This window comes from Lolium rigidum, chromosome 3, assembly GCF_022539505.1.
Source record: "Lolium rigidum isolate FL_2022 chromosome 3, APGP_CSIRO_Lrig_0.1, whole genome shotgun sequence".
NCBI lineage: Eukaryota > Viridiplantae > Streptophyta > Magnoliopsida > Poales > Poaceae > Lolium > Lolium rigidum.
This window is the reverse complement of record NC_061510.1, coordinates 112753561-112774465: the sequence shown is the minus strand read 5'-3', so window position 1 is coordinate 112774465 and position 20905 is coordinate 112753561. Positions and strand designations below refer to the sequence as shown.

Genomic DNA, 20905 nt, shown 5'->3' with positions numbered 1-20905 from the left:
ATACCAAGTTTCCTCCTACGAAGACACAAAAGCCTGATGTTGACCTTGTGTCATCAAGGCAACTTGCCCAATCAGCGTCACAATATCCCTCCACACTCAAGTGCCCATTGGCCTTGAACCATAGACCTTTTCCAGGACTTCCTTTCAGATAGCGTAAAATTCTATAAGCTGCCTCTAGATGTCCACTTCTTGGGTCATGCATGTAGCGGCTCACCACACTCACGGCATAAGATATATCAGGTCTCGTATGGCATAAATAGATAAGTCGACCAACAAGCCGTTGGTAGCGCTCTCTATTAACTGGATCTCCTGACTGAGCACATAGCTGGTGATTTTGCTCAATAGGAGTTGAAGCGAGCCGACACCCAAGCATACCTAGTCTCATTGAGTAGATCCAACACATATTTCCGTTGAGAGATAACTATTCCTTTAGGAGATCTCGCAATCTCAATACCCAAGAAATACTTGAGTTGTCCTAGATCCTTAACCTCAAATTCTCTCGCTCAATCTCATCTTCAACTGGCTTATTTCATCATTATCGTCTCCAAGTGATAACAATGTCATCCACATAAACCGCAAGGATGGTAATACGACGCCCCGAATGCCTATAGAACACGGTATGATCCCTATTACATTGCTTGTAACCCATATTGCGCATGGCTCTCCGGAACCTATCAAACCATGCCCTTGGTGATCGCTTGAGACCATACAAAGACTTCTTCAATCTGCACACCTTCCCCGGGTGTTGGAGTTACTAAAGCCGGTGGAATGTCCATATAAACTTCTTCCGGAGATCTCCATGCAAGAAAGCATTCTTGACATCCAGCTCGATGCAAGGGCCAACCAAAGTTAGCAAGCACAAGAAATAAGAGTTCTTATAGTACTCATCTTTGCAACGAGCGCAAAGGTCTCGTCATAGTCAATCCCATATGTTTGATCGTAACCCATTGCCACCAACCTTGCCTTGTATCGTTCTATTTTCCCTTCCGGGGATTGCTTCACGGAATACACCCATTTGCAAGTAACTCGGACGTTTTCCAGCTGGAAGAGTAACAAGATCCCATGTATTGTTCTTCTCAAGAGCTTTCATTTCCTCCAACATGGCCTCGTACCACTTTGGGTCTTGTTTTGCTTCTTTCCAATCTCTTGGGATCACCACAGATTGCAATGATGCGATGAAGGCCCTGTAGTTCATAGATAGAGATGCATATGATACATAATTAGCAATGTCATGCTCCTCCTGGTACCAATTTGGAGGTTTTCTAGCTGCAGCTCGGGTTCCTTTTCTCAAGGCAATGGGCAAGTCCATTGAATCCCTCGTAATAGATGGACCTGCGTCATCGACAATTCATCGGTTTCAACATCCGTTGGAGCATGTTGCTCCCCGCACCTGTGTGTCACTTGTCGTGGGAGCCTGTTGTTGCACATGTTGCTCCCCCGCACTGTGTGTCACTTGTCGTGGGAACCTGTTGTTGCTGCTGCTCATGCTGCGATTTTCTCCGTGTATATACTTTCAAGTTCTCTTCCTCGTTTGGCTTTCTCCATCTCTCTTCACTTGTAGCTTGTCTCCTTGTAGACACCCTTAGATTTTCTTCCTCATTTGGCTTTGTCCATCTCTCTTCACTCGTAGGAGATGGAATTGAACCAACAACAACTCGGATGGTTCATGTTCCTTTGTCCTCAAAAGTTCACTCTCCCCTCTCGACTAGCTTCGATTGTGCTAGGAGAGTCAAAGTCAAACAACGAGCTGAGGTCCGTCTTCTCTCCATAGAACGGCTCAGACTCTCTAAATGTCATATCCATGCTAACAAATGTTCTCCGCTCACTAGGGCTCCAACACTTGTAGCCCTTTTGTCCAGATGGGTATCCAATGAAGATGCACTTCACACAGCACGAGGATCCAATTTTCCCACCGAAGGTCTATGGTCTCTAACAAAGCAAGTACACCCAAACACCTTTGGTGGAACGATGAACTCATTTTGGCCATAGATCATTTCATATGGAGTCTTCATCCCAAGCACTCTTGAGGGCATCCGGTTGATGAGATAAGTAGCAGATCATAACCGCTTCACTCCACAAGAATTTGGGCACATTCATGGTAAACATAAGTGATCGAGCCACCTCCAAGCAGATGACGATTCTTCCTTTCAGCTACTCCATTATGTGGAGAAGTATCGGGACATGAAGTTTGATGAAGTATTCCTTTTGGGAAAGAAAATTGCCAAATTCATTGTTCACATACTCCGTCCCATTATCTGTCCTGATAATTTGAATACTAGCGTTGAAGCGATTTTGGACATATGCATAGAAGTCCTTGAAGCATGTAAGCACCTCACTTTTATGTTTCAGAAGATATATCCAAGTCATTCGGGAGTAGCAATCAATGAAGGTGACAAAATACTTCATCCCGCTAACAGAGACCACCGGGGAAGTCCATACATCAGAGTGAATCAGTACAAAGGGCAACGTGCTCCGCAGTCCACGACTCACATATGATGTCCTGGTGTGTTTTCCAAACTCACATGCATCACACACAAGTTTTTCTTTGTCCACCTTCTTCATTTCTTCGAGGAATATCTTACTCATAGTATCAAAGGACATATGGCCCAATCGACAATGTTGGAGTATCAACCTTGCCTCATCATCATTGGTAACAACTGTGAGAGCAGTGCACAACGCTTCATCGGTTTCCCTTCTATCCAAGTACCACAATCCCTTATGTCTCACACCTATCCCAAGCCTCCTTCCAATCTTCCTCTCTTCAATTATACAATTATACCGATCGGCAATTATTCGACAATCAATATCATCAACCAAAGAGCTCATAGACACCAAACTCACCGGAAACGATGGAGCATATAATACCGAAGACAATGTAATGGACGGAGTGCATTTCACTGTGCCGACCCCTTTCACAGGTTGATAAGTTCCATCGGCTGTTTGGATTGTCTCTTTATGCATGGGTGGATGTGGAGTATATGATGCAAACTCACTCCACTTACCCGTGACATGTGCTGATGCTCCCGAATCCAGAATCCAATTTGAACAAGTTCCATTTAATGCAGGAGCCTGACTTGAGATTGCTTCTTCTGTTTGTGCAAGATTCACACAATTTCCTAGGATAGTTGTTTTTCCACTTTGTTTTGGAATTTCTGCACTCTCCCTTGATTGTCTCAACTTCTCAATCTCCTTGAGCAATTGAGTCATTTTCTCAAGTAGCTTCTCAATTGTTTGATTCTCCCCCATTGATCAATATTGCTGAAAATCACCAACAAACCAGCTTATGTGCTTCTTCTCTTCTCTGCTATATTTGACATACTCTTGCAGATCTCTCGACCCCTCTCGGATCTTTCTTCCGGCTGCACACGCAGCTTAGGTCTCTCCTCTGTCCTCTACTCGCACACGCAGAAATCAGCACCTTTGCTTCTCCCTCTTCACTGCAAGCCACAAGCAGCTGCACCTCACCCAGCTGCTCCCTTCACCACCACTCCAAACGCTGCAGACGGTTGGCTCCGCACCTCTGCAACAGCTCACATCAACACTTCTACCTGGGCAGCACTCCACTCCTCTGCCTGTCTGTTGTATTTCCCCTGGATTTTGCGGAACTCCACCTCACTCCACCGAATCACCACAGGCAGCCCGTAGCACACACCATCACTGCCTCTAGCTCTGATACCATGTAGGCTTTTTGGGGAAATTGTGGATGGGTTGGTCACTTGGACCTCCACACCCTCTCATATATATAGCTCAACTTAGGCTTACATGTTAACTCATACACTAGAATAGTCTAGACACTACTACTATACTAACACTCCCTAGAATACTCTAGACTTTGCTAATAAACTAACTTAGATTCTAGCACACTACTGGAATATTCTAGGCTTTCCTAGGAGACTACTACTAATCTCCAATTCCCCTAGAGCATTCTAGACTCTACTAGAGTACTATTACACTAATCTTAGATTCCAACACTAACCAACTACTCCAGCCAGCAGAGAAGTAATGCGACACTCCATCCGCCAGAAAACATGGTTTGTGATTCTAAAAGGGGAAGAGACCATGGTTTGCTACTGCCACCTATAATCATGTACTGCTAAATCAGTCGCCGTCCTTCCTTCGGGTAAAAAAATAAAAAAAATCATATGTACAAATGCATAGAAACTATGGCTAATGAGCCCGTTATATGGAGCCCATGTTTCCATTGTTTTAGTTACACCGGAGCTAAGATGAGTTCTCTGTCAGCTCTATGAACTAATGCGATACTAACCAACTACTCCAGCCAGCAGAGAACTAATGCCATACCCCGTCAGCCAGAAAACATGGTTTGTGATTCTAAAAAGGAAAGAGATCGTGATTTGCAACCGTCACCTATAATCATGTGGTGCTACGGGTCGAGTAATGGGAAAATAAACCATGCAAATCATGCTCGCTCCACTACTAGCTGTTCTACCTTAGAATTTCCATTAGTTGTTTTCAGCTTATGGAAGGGTTGCTAAGCCACCTCCTATGACATTTGTATATCGTTAGTTTTTAGAAAAACCACTACCATTCCTTAAGCAATTTCAGTTGCCTTCTGGTTACTGAAAGGTGCTGTTTGTGACCCCAACAACACCATCAACTGTCAGGTTCTGTCTGTGAGACTGTGCCTCAATTCCCCATTCCCCGTGAATCATCCAGCTCACTCCCAGTTCCAAGTACTGAATCGAATTGCCCTGCCACACATCTCATATTCTCTCGTCCTTGTAGTTGATTGACGCCTCCGGTGAAGAGCAAAGCTAGCTTCTTGATTAGTGGTTCATTACTTGACAACCACTTGAACGGTAGCGGTGGCAGCAGCGTGTCATTATTGGGGTGCGTGCTGCTAAATCAGTCGCCGTCATGCCTTCGGGTCAAAAAGAAAAGAAGAATTCATATGTACAAATGCAAAGAAACTATAGCAACTGGCCTTGTTATAAGGAGCCCATGTTTGCTTTGTTTTACTTACACTGGAGCCAAGACGAGCTCTCTGTCAGGTCTATGAACTAATGTGATACTGACCAACTACTCCAGCCAGCAGAGAACTAATGCGACACTCCATCCGCCGGAAAACATGGTTTGTGATGATTCTAATAAGGAAAGAGATCATAATTCTCAACCGCCGCCTATAATCATGCGCTGCTATGTTCTTACGGGTATAATGCACTGGATTTTTGGAAGACCATACAAACAAGTCATGCTCGCTCCACTACCAGCTGTTCTACCTTAGGATTCTCATTTGTAGTTTTCAGCTTATGGAAGGGTTGCTAAGCCACCTCCTACGAGGTTTTGTATTTTGTTAGCTTTTAGAAACACCACTACCAATCCTCAGGCAATTTCAGTTGCCATCTGGTTTACGCGATCTAGTTCTGACTGAGATGTATCGCACCTAGTTCTTTCTCTTAGAGTGGCAAACTCTTTCACAAGTAACATGGTTCATTTGATTGTGCATCTATCTTAGTTTTACAACTGCATCTAGACATGGAGTCATAATTCTAGTTTGGCCTTTAAAGCACCCATTGCCAACTTCATGCTGATCGCCAATATAAACCCCCCATTGCCAAGCCCCTCATCCACTCATTCCAAGCCTGCAAACACCTGTGGCGACCCTTGCCTCTGCATACCCTGCCCATTGTTCCAATACCATGGCCGCCCGTCTCCACCATTTCGTCCCACTCGTGGCGCTCCTCCTGCTGGCCGGTGCCGGTGACATCATGGCAGCGGGGAGCGGGAAGGTGCCCGTGGCCCTCTACTACGAGTCGTTGTGCCCTGACTCCGTGGACTTCGTGGTGAACCACCTCGCCAAAATATTCAAGGATGGCCTCCTCGACGCCGCCAACGTCACCCTCATCCCCTATGGCAATGCCAAGGTCGGCGCGAACGGCGCCATCTCCTGTCAGGTTTTGTGCCATCACTTTGCCACGTGCCCGATTCGTTAGTCTGCTCTGCTCGGCTTTTCCAGTCAACATCTCCTCTCCTTCCTCCTTTGGCTATAACAGATGTTTCTCTGTTCTGTCGGGGTGTTATTTGTTTCGGAGGTGTGGATTACTGTTTTGCGGTGCATGGTTCTGTTTCTAATACTGTTGGGATGTTGGATTGTTGCAGCATGGCCCCTATGAATGCATTCTGAACAACGTGGAGGCTTGCGCCATTGACGCCTGGCCGGATTTGGTAAGTAATTCAGCCCTCATCATATTCTCAACTTAACCTTGATCACCGAACGCATTGTTGCAACTTGCAACTACAGGAGGTTCCCAGTAAATACTAGTCTGTACTATGATACAATAATCACAACGAGAACTTCGTTACCCAAGTCTGGAGAATTCTACTATATGATATCTATCTGTCGCTGGTTGCAGAATGTGCATTTCGGTTTCATCAACTGTGTGGAGGACCTGGTGATGAACAACAAGCAAGAGGAGTGGGAGTCCTGCTTCAAGAAACAGAATCTTGACCCCAAGCCTGTCATGGAGTGCTATGGGAGTGAGCATGGCCAGAAGGTTCGTTCCTACGACGTTACCTTGTATCACTCGCATATAACATTTCTTTTGCTAACCATTTATAGCATCCCCATTTTTCTTCATTGCTCCATCTAGCTTTCGCTCGAGTATGGGAAACAGACTGATGCGCTCGTGCCTCCTCACAAGTACGTTCCGTGGGTCGTGGTTGATGGCGAGCCGCTGTACGACGTAAGTGATAGTAACTCTTCTCAAGTTATAGATCCAATTTTGATTGATGGTTTCTCATTTTACTAAGCACTAACTGTTTGCTCAGCTCCATGTCTGATTTTTTTGCGGGAAAGCTCAATGTCTGACTTTCACTGTGTATTTCAGGATTATGAGAATTTCGAAGCTTACGTCTGCAAGGCGTACAAGGGCCATCCTCCAAAGGCTTGCCAGGAGCTGAGCCGTCAGTACCCGATCGTGCAACAGGTGGTGAAGGCGAGCAACGGTGTCAGCTACGACTCCTTCGATCTCGAGGAGCTCGATGACAACGTTGACGGCGAGATTAAGATGGTTGGGGCTGATGGCAATTGATAAGTTATGTTCCCTTTCGGGGGCTCACATACCAGTAGTCCACTATACGTGAACAATGGATAGTTTCATATTTCTGTTAAGTTACTATGGAATTGTAGATCAACCGATCATAAAGCGAGTTATCGTGATATGCTGTTAGCTTGATCTGGTATATACTGTACCACGTAATGGACTTGGGAATCAAATCAATAGCATGCTTGGCTTCTCTGCGGTTGAATGTCAATATCCTGTAATAGAAATAGCCATTTCCGAAATGACCCTTGAGGGAAAATAACACGTGGCATTATTGCGGCCAGGGGTGTGTGCTGCTAAATCAGTCGCCGTCATGCCTTCAGCTTCAGGCCAATAAGAAAAAAAAACATCTATATCTACATTTTTTTGGGTTATCCATATATACAAATGCTTTGATAAGGTTATTTTTCTTACATGAGTTGATGCATCATACTCATGTTAAGAATCAAGTTAGGGTTATTCTAAAGATTGATTTTGAAAAGGCCTATGATAAGGTCAAGTGGGATTTCCTGATTGAGTAGTGCCATAGAGCTAGAGGGTTTTCTGAGCAATGGTGCTCTTGGTCCAAAAAAATCTGCATAAATAGTACTGCTATTGTGAAGTTGAACGATGTTGTAGGCCCCTATTTTCAGAGTGCTAAGGGGGTGAGACAAGGAGACCATATTTTAACATGTCAGTGGAATGCCTCACTAAAATGGTTTTGCAGGCTCAGGAAAATAACCTTATCACTGGTCTTGCTCCTGCTTTGATTGATAGGTGGTTGCTGTGTTACAATATGCTGATGCTACTATTTGTTTTTTTGTATCAATCACGACCCTGAGCAAGCTATTAATAATGTCAAGTTGCTTTTGTATATGTTTGAAATGATGTTAGGCATAAAAATAAATTACATGGAAGAGTGAGATTGTTACCATTGGTGGGAACATTAGTATATGGCTATATATTCTGATTTGTCCCATTGTCAAGTTGGTAAGCCTCATTTTAAGTATTTAGGAGTGCTGGTTATTTTTTAAAATTTGAAAAATATTGACTTGGATTTCCTGGATGCAAAGTTAATCAAAAGGCTTGATGCTTGGATTTGTGATTCTGCATCATCTGAAGCAAGACTAACCCTTCTTGATTCATGTCTGTCTGGGATTACTTCTTTTTATATGGCTATGTTTTTATTGAACAAAACCTTTGGGAAGAAGTTGGTGGATAAGCACAGAAGGTGGTTCTTTTGGGCTGGAAAGAAACAGAAAAGAACCAACTATATGGTTAAATGAAAAAGGGTGTGTACATCTAAAATCACAGGGGGCCTTGGGGTTAAAGATCTTAGAAAGGAAAACTTTAGTCTTCTTACTAAGTGGTGGTGGAAGTTGGAAAATCAAGATGGACTTTGGCAAAGAATAGTGAAACAAAAGTATCCCAGAAACAAATCTGTCGCTTATGTGAAAACTAGGGCCAATTATTATCCTTGCTGGAAAGCTTTGTTGAAAATAAAAGGAACGTATTGTGAAGGAAGAAGGATGATTTTTTTTAAAGACCTTGTTAGATTTTGGTTGGATACCTGGTTGGATAATGTGGCAATTTGTGTAAGGTATCCTCAGTTTTTGATATTTCTATGGTCCAAGATATTCCTTTTAGAAGAAGTTTCTCACCTGAGCTTTTGCACCACAAAGCTTTTGTTGCACAGCTTCTGTTAATACTGCGCCGGATTTAATCAGTTGGAGCCTGGCATCTAATAAGTGTTTTTTCTACTATGTCTGTTTTCCAGTTGTTGGAGTTCATAACAAATGGATTTGGAAATCTAGGTTACCTTTAAAATTGAGATTTTTCTTTGGTAGTTGCATTATGTTGCTATATTGAATAGAGAAAATTTAAGGAAGCGAAAATGGACGGATCTTCATGTTCCTTTTGTGACGACATTGAAAGTGCTAATCACTTATTCTTTTATTGTGCTGTGGCCAAAGTGGTTTGAGGAGCTTAAGATTCGTGCTTGGGATCCAACAGTTATCCTAGGAACCTTTGGCAAAGTTCGGCGTGGTTGAATGCTTACCTGCCAGGTAACAAGAATTTTTATACTTTATTAACTGGTGCTATTTGCTGGTCTAATCGGATTATTAGAAATAAGATAACTTTCAAAGTTATGTGCTTAAATCTCCTGCTGTGGTGATCTTCCCTGTTGGATCTTTTGTTGAACAAGTCTGGACGCTGAGAAGGATGCTAAGAAGATCAAGGTGGGAACGAAGTAGCTGATCAGCGGCAATGCTAGCTCGAGTTCTCCAGGAGAATGCAGTTGCAGTTCAAGCTTCAGTGTTGTCTATTGTAGGACCTTGATGTGGTTACTCTTGTAGTAGTAGTCTCTTGGTTTGGACATATGTTCGTGTCGCATGAACTTTTGAAAATGTTTGCTTAAGTGTCACCAGGTTCTTGCCCGTAGTGGGCAGCGGGTTTCCTGGTGATGCAAGGATGGCCTCTTTCCCGTCCCCCTTTTTTTTTTCTGTGTGCGTGTTTTGCTATTCGAGACTTTGTATTTCCGTTTGCAGTAATAGAAAGGGGTAACCTGTTTCTGAAAAAATAATCTAGAAGTACTTAGGAACGATGGCAAATGGGCCGTGTTACGAGGATCTCATGTTTCCCTTGTTTTAGCTACGAGAAAAGTTGAATAGAGCAGGTGCTTTTTTTTTGTATCTTTCAAGTTATATAATATTTCGATTTGATTTTTTTTGCAAGTCACTCAAAAATAATGAATAGAATGGGGTAAAAAGTAGTTCGGATCTTTTTTGCAAAATATTATTTAAATTTCAATTTTTTTAAAATCAAAATAAATTATTAAAAATATATATATATGTAATGACATAAAAATTCGAATTTTTTTTCCCACATTCTAGCTGTTATGTCTAAGTGATCTACAAAATGTGAAGTTCAAATATCGTGTGGTGTGAGAGATACAAAAATAAGTTGTTGTTTGAGAGGAAAAAAAAAGACCTAGCGCAGATCTTGATACAATATAGATAGTGTAGATAGGGGTGCGCGCCTGATCTGAAAGTCCTCTCTCGTTAGTTACACTGGAGCCAAGATGAGTTCTCTATCAGCTATTTGAACTATTCTTTATCGATTTTTTCTTTTTTGAACTTATGCGATGCTAACCAACTACTCCAGCCAGCAGAGAAGTAATGCGATACTCCATCCGCCAGAAAACATGGTTTGTGATTCTAAAAGCGGAAGAGATCATGGTTTGCAACCGCCACCTATAATCATGTACTGCTATATTCTTACACGGCTCGAGTAATGGCTTGGATTTGGGCCAGACCATACAAGTCATGCTCGCTCCACTACCAGTTGTTCAACCTTAGAATTCTCATTTGTAGTTTTCAGCTTACGGAAGGGTTGCTAACCCACCTCCTATCAGGTTTTGTACGTTGTTAGCTTTTAGAAACGCCACTACCAATCCTCAGGCAATCTCAGTGACCATCTGGTTTACGCGATCTAGTGTTCTGAATGAGATGTATCGCACTGAGTTCTTGTCTTTAGAGTGGGAAACTCTTCCACAAGAAACACGGGTTCATTCGATTGTGCATTAGTATTATTCTTACACTGCATCCAGAAATTAAGTACTAGACCAAATCATCTTTGGACTGTACGTCCATGATGACTGTAAGATCAAATGGGGATTATTCGCAAAAAAAAAAAAAAAAAGGGGATAACCTAACCATACATCAAGTTAGCAAAGAAGAAATATGCACCCAAATTCGGGTTTAACTGAACTTGAATTCAGGTGGTTGGATTAGTATACTCCATGGACATAACTGAGCTAGACATGGAGTCATAATTCTAGTTTGGCCTTTAAAGCACCCAGCTGCACACGTTGCCACCCCGCTTCACGCTGATCGCCAATATAAACCTCTCCATTGCCAAGCTCCTCCTTCATTCACTCCAAGCCTGCAAAGCTCCGGCCTCCCGCGGCGACCCTCGCTTTTGCATCCTCTGCCCATAGTTCGAACACCATGGCCGCTCGTCTCCACCATTTCCTCCCACTCGCGGCTCTCCTCCTGCTGGTCGGCGCTGGCGATGTCGCCGCGGCGGGGAACGGGAAGGTGCCCGTGGCCCTCTACTACGAGTCGCTGTGCCCCGCCTCTGCGGACTTCGTGGTGAACCACCTCGCCAAAATATTCAAGGACGGCCTCCTCGACGCCGCGGACGTCAACCTCGTCCCCTACGGCAACGCCAAGGTCCGCGCGAATGGCGCGCCATCTCCTGTCAGGTGCGGTGCCATCGTCTCGCTGCGCTTCCGATCCCCTCCTCTCTCCTTCCTTTCGTGTGCAGTAGATATTCATGCATCTCGGTTCGGTTGGGACCTTGTCGAGTTGTCGGGGATCCTGGGCGTGGGCTTAGCACGTTCTTGAGTTCATTGCTGATGCTGTTAGTTTCTGAGGTGTGAATTACTTCATTGTTTGGCGTTGCTTTCTGATATGCTAATGCTGTTGGGATGTTGGCTTGTTGCAGCATGGCCCGTACGAGTGCATTCTGAACAACGTGGAGGCTTGCGCCATCGACGCCTGGCCGGATGTGGTAATTTAATTATTTCACACCTCATCACAATCTCAACTCAACCTTGGCCACCGAATATATTGTTGCTACTGCAAGAGGTTCCCAACAAATGCTAGTTTGTACTATGATACCAGAAATTCAATTCGGCTCCCGGGTGCGTATGCACCCCCTACCAAAAAATCATATTTCGGAATGTCGAAAAAATTTAACAAATTTTTTTACATGTACATCTTCATAATATATGTTCGTTCGTCAAGTTTCACGAAAAACCAATATTTTTTGTGGTCTATATAAAAAAGAGAAAACTTATCTTGTGAAAAACATTATTTTTAGCACTGAGTTTTGTCTTTTTTACACACGTCACATGATAAGTCGATTTTTTATAAAACAACTTTGTAAGCGTGTAGCACGAGAAGATTTACATGCGAATTTTTGGTTTCAATTTTTTTGAAATTCAAAATATGTGTAAGATGCATTTCAAAATAGAGGGAGCATATGCTCCCATGTTCCAAAACACCACTCCCGATGATACAGTAATCACAACTAGAACTTTATCTTACCAACTACTAGTATAGAATAGTAGAGTTCTTGTTTCTGCTGCAAATCTGGAGAACTGTATATGACAGCTATCTGTCGCTGGTTGCAGAATGTGCATTTCGGTTTCATCAACTGCGTGGAGGACCTGGTGGTGAAGAACAAGCGCGAAGAGTGGGAGTCCTGCTTCGAGAAACAGGGGCTTGACCCCAAGCCTGTCATGGAGTGCTACAACAGTGAGCGTGGCCAGAAGGTTCCTCCTATGACGCTGCACTGTATCATTCACATACATTTCATAGCTAATATTCCTAACCACAGTGTCCCCATTTTTCTTGCTTGCTCCATCTAGCTTTCGCTCAAGTACGGGAAACAAACCGATGCGCTCGTGCCTCCGCACAAGTACGTTCCCTGGGTCGTGGTTGATGGCCAGCCGCTCTACGACGTAAGCCATACCCACTCTTCTCGAGTTATAGATCCTGTTATGATGGATGGTTCATCATTTTTACTAACAGCTTGCTCACCCTCAGTGTCTGAATTTCACCATATGATCCTGAATTATGTTGAGTTTCTTATTTCAGGATTACGAGAACTTCGAATCTTTCATCTGCAAGGCGTACAAGGGCCATCCTCCCAAGGCTTGCCAGGGGCTGAGCCGTCAGTACTCGATCATGCAGCAGGTGGTGAAGGCAGGCAACGGTGTCAGCTACAACTCCGCCGATGTCGAGGAGGTCGATGACAGCATCGACGGCGAGATTGAGATGGTTCGGGATGATGGCAATTGATAAGCTAGCTATGCTCCCTTTTGGGGGCTCAAATACCAACTATACGTTCAAGTTAACTATGGAGATGTAGATCAACCGATCATAAAGCGAGTTATCGTGATGTATGCTGGTAGCCTGATCTGGGTATGTTGGTGTAATGGACTTGGGAATCAATAGTATGCTTGGCTTCTCTACAGTTGAATGGTTTGGCGCCAGTGCTATCGTGTTCCCGTGTAGCCCTTTGTTTATAACGACTACGTGAGCACAACATATGTAGACATGCGCCTTTGAGGTTGAGCCTAGCTCAATGTACAAGACTAGCACGTGAGTTTAAATAGTGGATGTACAAGACCAACACATAAGTTTAAATCCTAGCTCGCTGACGCGAATTTAGATTTCTATTTATATTTGAGGCGCATGCCTCATGCAATTTATCTTGTGGATTAGGATTTAATCTTAACTAAGATTAAAAATTATAGTACTCGTGCGTAATGGTTGAGTGTATTTCTAGTTGGTGCAGAGGTCGGTAAGTAAAATTCTCCCTATTTGGGGGGGTGGGGGGGGCATGAAAAAAGAATAGAAACCGCCTCCAGGTCGCACGCACATGCGGCTTTGGGGCGATCAGTTCCTCCACCGAAAAACTACATCTCCAGGCCTCCCTTGTTGGGATTCGCCCACGAATCTATCACATCAAACTAGACGAACAAACGCGAAGACAAAATTTATCGTCAAGGGTGCGTGTCGCGCCCTCTAAATTTTCCTCTCTTTATTGCTTTTCTATTTTCTCGGTACAAGCTTCAACGCAATTCTGTGTGTATATATACACACACGAACCAACCTAAGCTAAACTAACCTACTCGTACTAGAATTCTAAACTATTTTTTTTGAGAATACGTCCTGGAAGACGTATCAATCACATAGAAGAAGAGGCTGACGGCCGATACAACTACACACACCCAAGACGATACATAGCCAAGCGGCTTATAACACCCCGCTACAAACGACCCGATGAGAACGACCCGCCCCCAACATCCAACCAAAAGAGGTGAGGAGATGGAGCACGGAGCCATCGAACCGCGTCACGAACCAAGCGAGATACCACCATAGCACGACCGCGACTCCAAGGCAGCCCGGACCAACGTACCTCCCCTCATGAGCCTAGAAGAGTCGGCGAGAAGAAGGCAGGATCCTTCGGACTTGGAGAAGCAGCTGACTAGGTTGCAACCACCACGTCGTACATAGCGCCTCGAAGCCCCAAGCCCTGGCCAGCAGCCAACACCGGCAGCGCATCGCAATGTCCAGCCTCCAGTAATACATCGGCCTCTCCCCAAGTAGCCTCGACAACGTCTTCAAGAAGAGAACGACGCCGTGGCGCCGCCGCCGCCTTGCCCGATGGACTGGACATAGGGTTTCCCCTGGCACCAGAGGAGAGGGAAGGCACAGTTGGGACCAAAGATCACGCCTTCAGGAAGGAAGCGGCGCCCTTGGGCGTCGCCGTGATCCGCACCGGAAGCACCGGGCAGGGCTTTCACCCTGGTCCTTCACCGTATCCCCGATGCCGCCAGCGGCGAACTGGAGACGATGGACGTAGATGCAGATGCTGGCTTGGACCACCACCGAAAGGCAAGAAGCCACACCGGCCTCACCGTCGCCGAAGAGGAGTGCCGGCCACCACCGGCCACACCGGCGGCCAGCAAGAGCTCGAGGTAGGAAGCCACCCTTGCCGGCCAACCACCACTGCAGCTGCGCCCACGCAGCACGCCGGAGACAGAGCTCCTCGCGCCGCCACCACGCCCCGAAGCCGCGGCCCGCGCCGGCCCGCACAGGCCCAGATCGAGCCCGGCCGCCACGCACCACCACAGCCACCACGCGCAGCTGCAGCGGCCACCACTGCCGCCTCCATGTGCGAGAGGACGCCCCTGACGCGGCTCGCCGGCCGCCGCCGCGCCAGGCCCCGCCGACCTCCGCCGAGATGCACCGCCGCCATGGATCAGCGCCGCCCCGCACGGCCCGCCACGCGCCGGGTAAGGGAAGGCCCGCCGCCGCCGGCACCGCGCGGGCTTTGCCCGGCGGCACACGCTGGCGGCGGCAGGGGAGGGAGGGGAGAGGGGGAGCGGGAAGGCGGCGCTAGGGTTTTCTCCCCTTGGGCCGCCGCGGGGGACGACCAGGGGAGAGGAAGGGGACGACCCTGTCACCACTAGAATTCTAAACTAAACTGACTCCTACTTGAACTCACGTACGTACGAAACCCAATGCTACATGGACACAACTTCCTAGCACTACGAAACCTGCCTGGACTTAAAACTTACCTAGCTAGCTATCTAACGTAACTAGAGATTACAACTAAGGAACACACCACGGTTTGGCATGGAAACCAAACCTAACATGGACTCTTACTAATTTGACTCGCAAGTCTAATACTAGGAACGATTATTGCTAACATCCCTGCCCGCCGCCATCGGCGGTGGTGGTGCCCTGGCCAGTGAAGATGACAAGGGTGAGGATGGCGCCCTCATGTTTCTCCTCTTCGAGAGGAGAGGTGGAGTAGATGGGGGCACAATCGGCGTGGTGGCGGTGCACGATGGGGCGTGCGGAGGCTGGCGGTCCTTTGGGCTGTGTTCTGAATGGCTGTGGCTACTGCGCCCCCGTCATGGCCATCAATGCCCTTCTTTCGTTGATCTTCTCTGCCACGGTACGTAATATTCTTCGGTGTGCGGGCGTGGCGCCTAGTGTCGCCCTTGATCTGTCGGCTTTTCATGGTGGGTCAGGCGGCCAGTGATGGCCGGTTGCATGGGGCCTCATCTTGAATAAAGACGGCGGTCCTAAGGTTTTTCTCGCACCAAGACGACGATCTACTTGATGCCGGTCCTCCTTGATCTGACCGAAGTGTCGAGTTACGGAAGGTTCCGCCGGTGAACTCTCTAATGCGCCTTATGCCTGGAGATTGCTGGATCGGATGGGATTAGATCGTGCATACCTATGTTTTTTCCTAAACGTTTGGTTCTAGAGGGAGTGGCGCGAAGTTCCACTACATGTTGCCATCAGGGGGCATGTTTTGGTCCATGGTGAACTCAGAGGCGGAGAATGTCATGGAAGGTGGGATTTGAGGACTAGTAATGGTGGTTCGAGTCTCTGCGAAGATGAGGAATTTGCTTCATGTTTCGGGCAGCGGTATGCAAGTAGTGTGAACACACAGGTGAAGTTAAAAGTCTTACCTTTCAGGGTGAAAATCCAAGGTCTAATCTTAATTGATTGTGCCAAGCAGTGACCTTATTGAAGGCATTGTTTTGAGAGTGGAGACTATTTTTCAGGATAAAAACCTAAGATCTTTGACCAGACGACGATAAAGCTTGTGCATTATTTCCTACTTGGAGGCACTGATTGTGTAGAACATGGATTTCAAGTGTTGTCTTGGTGGTGTTTGTGCTGTTGCAAGGGTTGGTACACTGGAGCGGGATTTTTCCTAGGTTCTTTTTTTTGGCTGCTATTAGGGTATTGCACGAAAACTTATTTTTACAGGCGCCGGTACCTACCAGAGTAACGTCAGCAATGACGTCAGCCATGTGCTGACCAATTTTTTCATAAAATTGTGAAACAAATTTGAAACATAACTGACACACTAATATTTTTGTGAAACAAACCGTAGTGACGTCAGCAATGATGTCATTAGTTTCACTTTTTATCAGACTGTTTCATAATGTTTTTCATGTATCACTTTAGTTTCATAAAAGTTTCACTTGTGTTTCAATTATTAATTTTATATTAGACAAATGTCAAAAGCCTCACCAATCTCAAAGCAGAGAGTGAACGGTGGATTGGACTCCTTTACCTACCGGCGCTGGTAAATTCGCCGCGTTGGGGTATTGCATCGTTGCAGAGGCTGGGTGCAATAGATATTTTTTACGATATTAATATATCCTCTTTATAAAAAAATATTTCCGTCTCTTGAAACTTGTCTTTGACTTGTCAAAATTTAGATGTGTCCATAAACTAGATAGCTTTTAGATTGAACGGAGGAAGTATTATTCCAGCAAATGAATGCTCTTGTAGGCAATATTCCGATACATAACGCATGAACTCGCATGCTCTCACTACTTGTCTGTTTTGAATAGCAACCTGCTTAGAAATTTTCAATCCACTATATGGTGAAATTCTAAATTTTCAATCCACTAACGCAGCTATATCACAGGCGTTTCAGGGGTTGTGAACCTCCTGGCACTTTCGCAGTAATTTTAGCTATGAATAAGGTTGCAGGGGATGCACTTGGCAGATGATCGATGGCTAGTACTACTGCAAATCCTTCTACTACGTTCTTTTTCAAGGGTCGTTAGTTTCGGGGTCTTAGAAATCTGAGCTGGAAATTCTGTGCGCCACCAAGGATGAGGTTCCTCATTTAGCTACCTTGCCAAGACATATGTTGGATGGGTGAGAGGCTCGCACGCCGCTTGTTGCCTCACCGACCGCGATGTGTATTCTGTGACCAGTCGGAGGAGACTATGTCACATATTATTACATGATGCCTATTTTCGAGAACTATCTGACATGAAGTCCTATCCTAGATTCGATCTATTGCTAGACCTTACATTGTTGAAGGGGACTTCGCGGAGTGGTGGACGCTGGTGGTGCGATTCCAACACACGTCATATGTGCAAAGGAACATCGTTGTTGATTATGCCCACGGTGTGTTGGATTTGGAAGCATAGGAACACGACCGTCTTCGACAACGAGCTGCCTTCGGTGGCCTACCTGGTCGACATGATCAAAGCCAAAGCGAGATCATGGGAGGAAGCGGGAGCACGAGGGTTACGTCACCTTCTCCCTTAGACTAGGTTTCTTGGTTTGAGTTGTATGACATGGGTGTTGGTCCACTCTTCGGACTTGTAAATACAGCTTCCTTTTTATCAACACATCGAAACACAAAGCTTTTTTTTGCATGTTCGCATAAAAAAAATTCAAAAAATGGAAGGAGAACCGTTGGAAGAAGTAAAAGAAAGTCATGCTTGCAGAAAATATTTACAAGGCATTCCCTTTTTGAGGAAATTCCATTTGGCTAGCTTTATTGATCAAAATCACTCATATCATTTATCAAAGAAGGGTAAACTAAAGCTAGGAAATTACCGTCCCAGTTACAAGAACTAGATGAATGAAAACAAGATCTAGCAAATTCATGTGCCACAGAGTTGGCTTCCCTTGGACAATACTCAGAAGTCACTTTGGTAAACCCAACTTAAAGAATCTTGCAATAAAGGAATATATATAGCTATTGAAGCTATGGGATTCGTAGCATAGAACACAAAAAATTTCCTACCGCAAGAACGAATAACAAGCCAAGATCCAATCTAGAAGATGGTAGCAACGAGAAGATCATGAGACTAACCCTCGAAGATTTCTAAAGCCTACGAGATTAGATCTCGTTGTTGCTGTAGTCGATCACTTGCCGCTTTCGAAAGCGCGTAGAAGATCTTGACGGTGCCACAGTCGGGCAGCACCTTCGTACTCGGTCACACATTCGGTGTTGATGACGACGTCCTTCTCCCCGTTCCAGCGGGCAGCGGAAGTAGTAGATCCTCCACGGAATCCCGACAGCACGACGACATGGTGTCGGTGGTGGTGGAGATCTCCGGCAGGGCTTCGCCTAAGCACCGTGGGAGAAGATGGAGGAGGAGAGAGGCTAGGGTTTGGGAGAGGGGGGCTGCTTGGGCGCCGGCCTGGGGGGGGGGGCTTGGTGGTGCGGCCAACTTGGTGTATTCAGCCCCCTCCCTCTCCTCATTATATAGGTGGAACACCCAAGGGTTTGCCCAAAGATCTAAATAAGACCCCAATTCAAAAACTGCCATATGGACGAAACCTAGAGGGACAGGGACTCTTCCCTTCCCCCCTTGTTGGCCGGCCAAGGAGGTGGAGTCCTCCATGGACTCCACCCTCCCACTTGGTTGGATGGTTAGGGTTGGTGGAGTCCAACCGGGACTCCACCTTCCATGGTGATTTCTTCCGGAAGGTTCTAGAACATTCTAGCGCCTTCCATAAATGCACCGGATCATTTTCAAACTTGGAAAGTGACTTCCTATATATGAATCTTATTCTCCGGACCATTCCGGATCTCTGATACGCGTGATGCACACGTCCGTTGGGAACCCCAAGAGGAAGGTGTGATGCGTACAACAACAAGTTTTCCCTCAGTAAGAAACCAAGGTTATCGAACCAGTAGGAGTCAAAGGCCACGTGAAGGTCGTTGGTGACGGAGTGTAGTACGGCGCAACACCAGGGATTCCGGCGCCAACGTTGAACCTGCACAACACAATCAAAGTACTTTTCCCCAACGTAACAATGAGGTTGTCAATCTCACCGGCTTGCTGTAAACAAAGGATTAAATATATAGTGTGGAAGATGATGTTTGTTTGCGAAGAACAGTAGAGAACAATGATTGCAGTAGATTGTATTCAGATGTAAAAGAATGGACCGGGGTTCACAGTTCACTAGTGGTGTCTCTCCCATAAGATAAATAGCATGTTGGGTGAACAAATTACAGTTGGGCAATTGACAAATAGAGATGCATACATATCATGATTATTACTATGAGATTTAATCAGGGCATTACGACAAAGTACATAGACCGCTATCCAGCATGCATCTATGCCTAAAAAGTCCACCTTCGGGTTAGCATCCGCACCCCTTCCAGTATTAAGTTGCAAACAACAGACAATTGCATTAAGTATGGTGCGTAATGTAATCAACACAAATATCCTTAGACAAAGCATTGATGTTTTATCCCTAGTGGCAACAACACATCCACAACCTTAGAACTTTCATCGTCATCGTCCCGGATTCAATGGAGGCATGAACCCACTATCGAGCGTAAATACTCCCTCTTGGAGTTACAAGTATCAACTTGGCCAGAGCCTCTACTAGCAACGGAGAGCATGCAAGAACATAAACAACATATATATGATAGATTGATAATCAACTTGACATAGTATTCAATATTCATCGGATCCCAACAAAAACAACTGTAGCATTACAAATAGATGATCTTGATCATGATAGGCAGCTCACAAGATCTAACATGATAGCACAATGAGGATAAGACAACCATCTAGCTACTGCTATGGACCCATAGTCCAAGGATGAACTACTCACGCATCAGTCCGGAGGCGGGCATGGTGATGTAGAGCCCTCCGGTGATGATTCCCCTCTCCGGCAGGGTGCCGGAGGCGATCTCCTGAATCCCCCGAGATGGGATTGGCGGCGGCGGCGGCGTCTGTGGAAGTATTTCCGTATCGTGGCTCTCGGTAATAGGGTTTTCGCGACGGAGAGTTTAAGTAGGCGGAAGGGCAGAGTCGGTGGAGGCACGAGGGCCTCACACCATAGGGCGGTGCGGGCCCCACCCAGGCCGCGCGGCCCTGTGGTGTCGGCGCCTCGTCGCCCCACCCCGTATCCTCTTCGGTCTTCTGGAAGCTCCGTGGAAAAATAAGACCCTGGGCGTTGATTTCGTCCAATTCTGAGAATATTTCCTTTGTAGGATTTTTGAAACCAAAAACAGCAGAAAACAACAACTGGCTCTTCGGCATCTCGTTAATAGGTTAGTGCCGGAAAATGCATAATAATGATGTAAAGTATGTATAAAACATGTGAGTATTGTCATAAAAGTAGCATGGAACATAAGAAATTATAGATACGTTTGAGACGTATCAAGCATTCCCAAGCTTAGTTCCTACTCGCCCTCGAGTAGGTAAAAGATAACAATGATAATTTCTGAAGTGACATGCTATCATAATCTTGATCAATACTATTGTAAAGCATATGAAGTGAATGAAGTGATTCGAAGCAATGGTAAAGATAATGATTAAACAACTGAATCATATAACAAAGACTTTTCATGAATAGTACTTTCAAGACAAGCATCGGTGAGACTTGCATAGGAGTTAACTCATAAAGAAATAAATTCTTAGTAGAAAGTTTTGAAGCAACACAAAGGAAGATATAAGTTTCAGCAGTTGCTTTCAACTTCAACAT

At 45.5% G+C, this 20905-nt stretch overlaps 1 protein-coding gene and 1 pseudogene across 1 annotated transcript; both read left to right on the top strand.

The window, feature by feature from the left end:
- The first annotated feature begins 4576 nt into the window (after window positions 1-4576).
- Window positions 4577-7257, top strand: LOC124702180 (gamma-interferon-responsive lysosomal thiol protein-like). The gene is made up of 5 exons (XM_047234298.1): window positions 4577-5915; window positions 6121-6186; window positions 6375-6515; window positions 6612-6704; window positions 6849-7257. Exons 1-5 carry the CDS (start codon window positions 5661-5663, stop codon window positions 7050-7052), a joined length of 759 nt encoding a protein of 252 aa, XP_047090254.1. The 5' UTR covers window positions 4577-5660; the 3' UTR covers window positions 7053-7257.
- A 3796-nt stretch (window positions 7258-11053) lies between these two features.
- On the top strand, window positions 11054-12913 carry LOC124695360 (annotated as a pseudogene).
- Window positions 12914-20905: the final 7992 nt, after the last annotated feature.

Excerpts from the sequence above, each read along its gene's own strand:
- LOC124702180 (XM_047234298.1), top strand. The coding sequence starts at position 5,661 with ATGGCCGCCCGTCTCCACCATTTCGTCCCACTCGTGGCGCTCCTCCTG. Across the intron at positions 6,187-6,374 it reads TTGACGCCTGGCCGGATTTG|AATGTGCATTTCGGTTTCAT; the intron begins GTAAGTAATTCA and ends CGCTGGTTGCAG. Across the intron at positions 6,516-6,611 it reads GGAGTGAGCATGGCCAGAAG|CTTTCGCTCGAGTATGGGAA; the intron begins GTTCGTTCCTAC and ends TGCTCCATCTAG.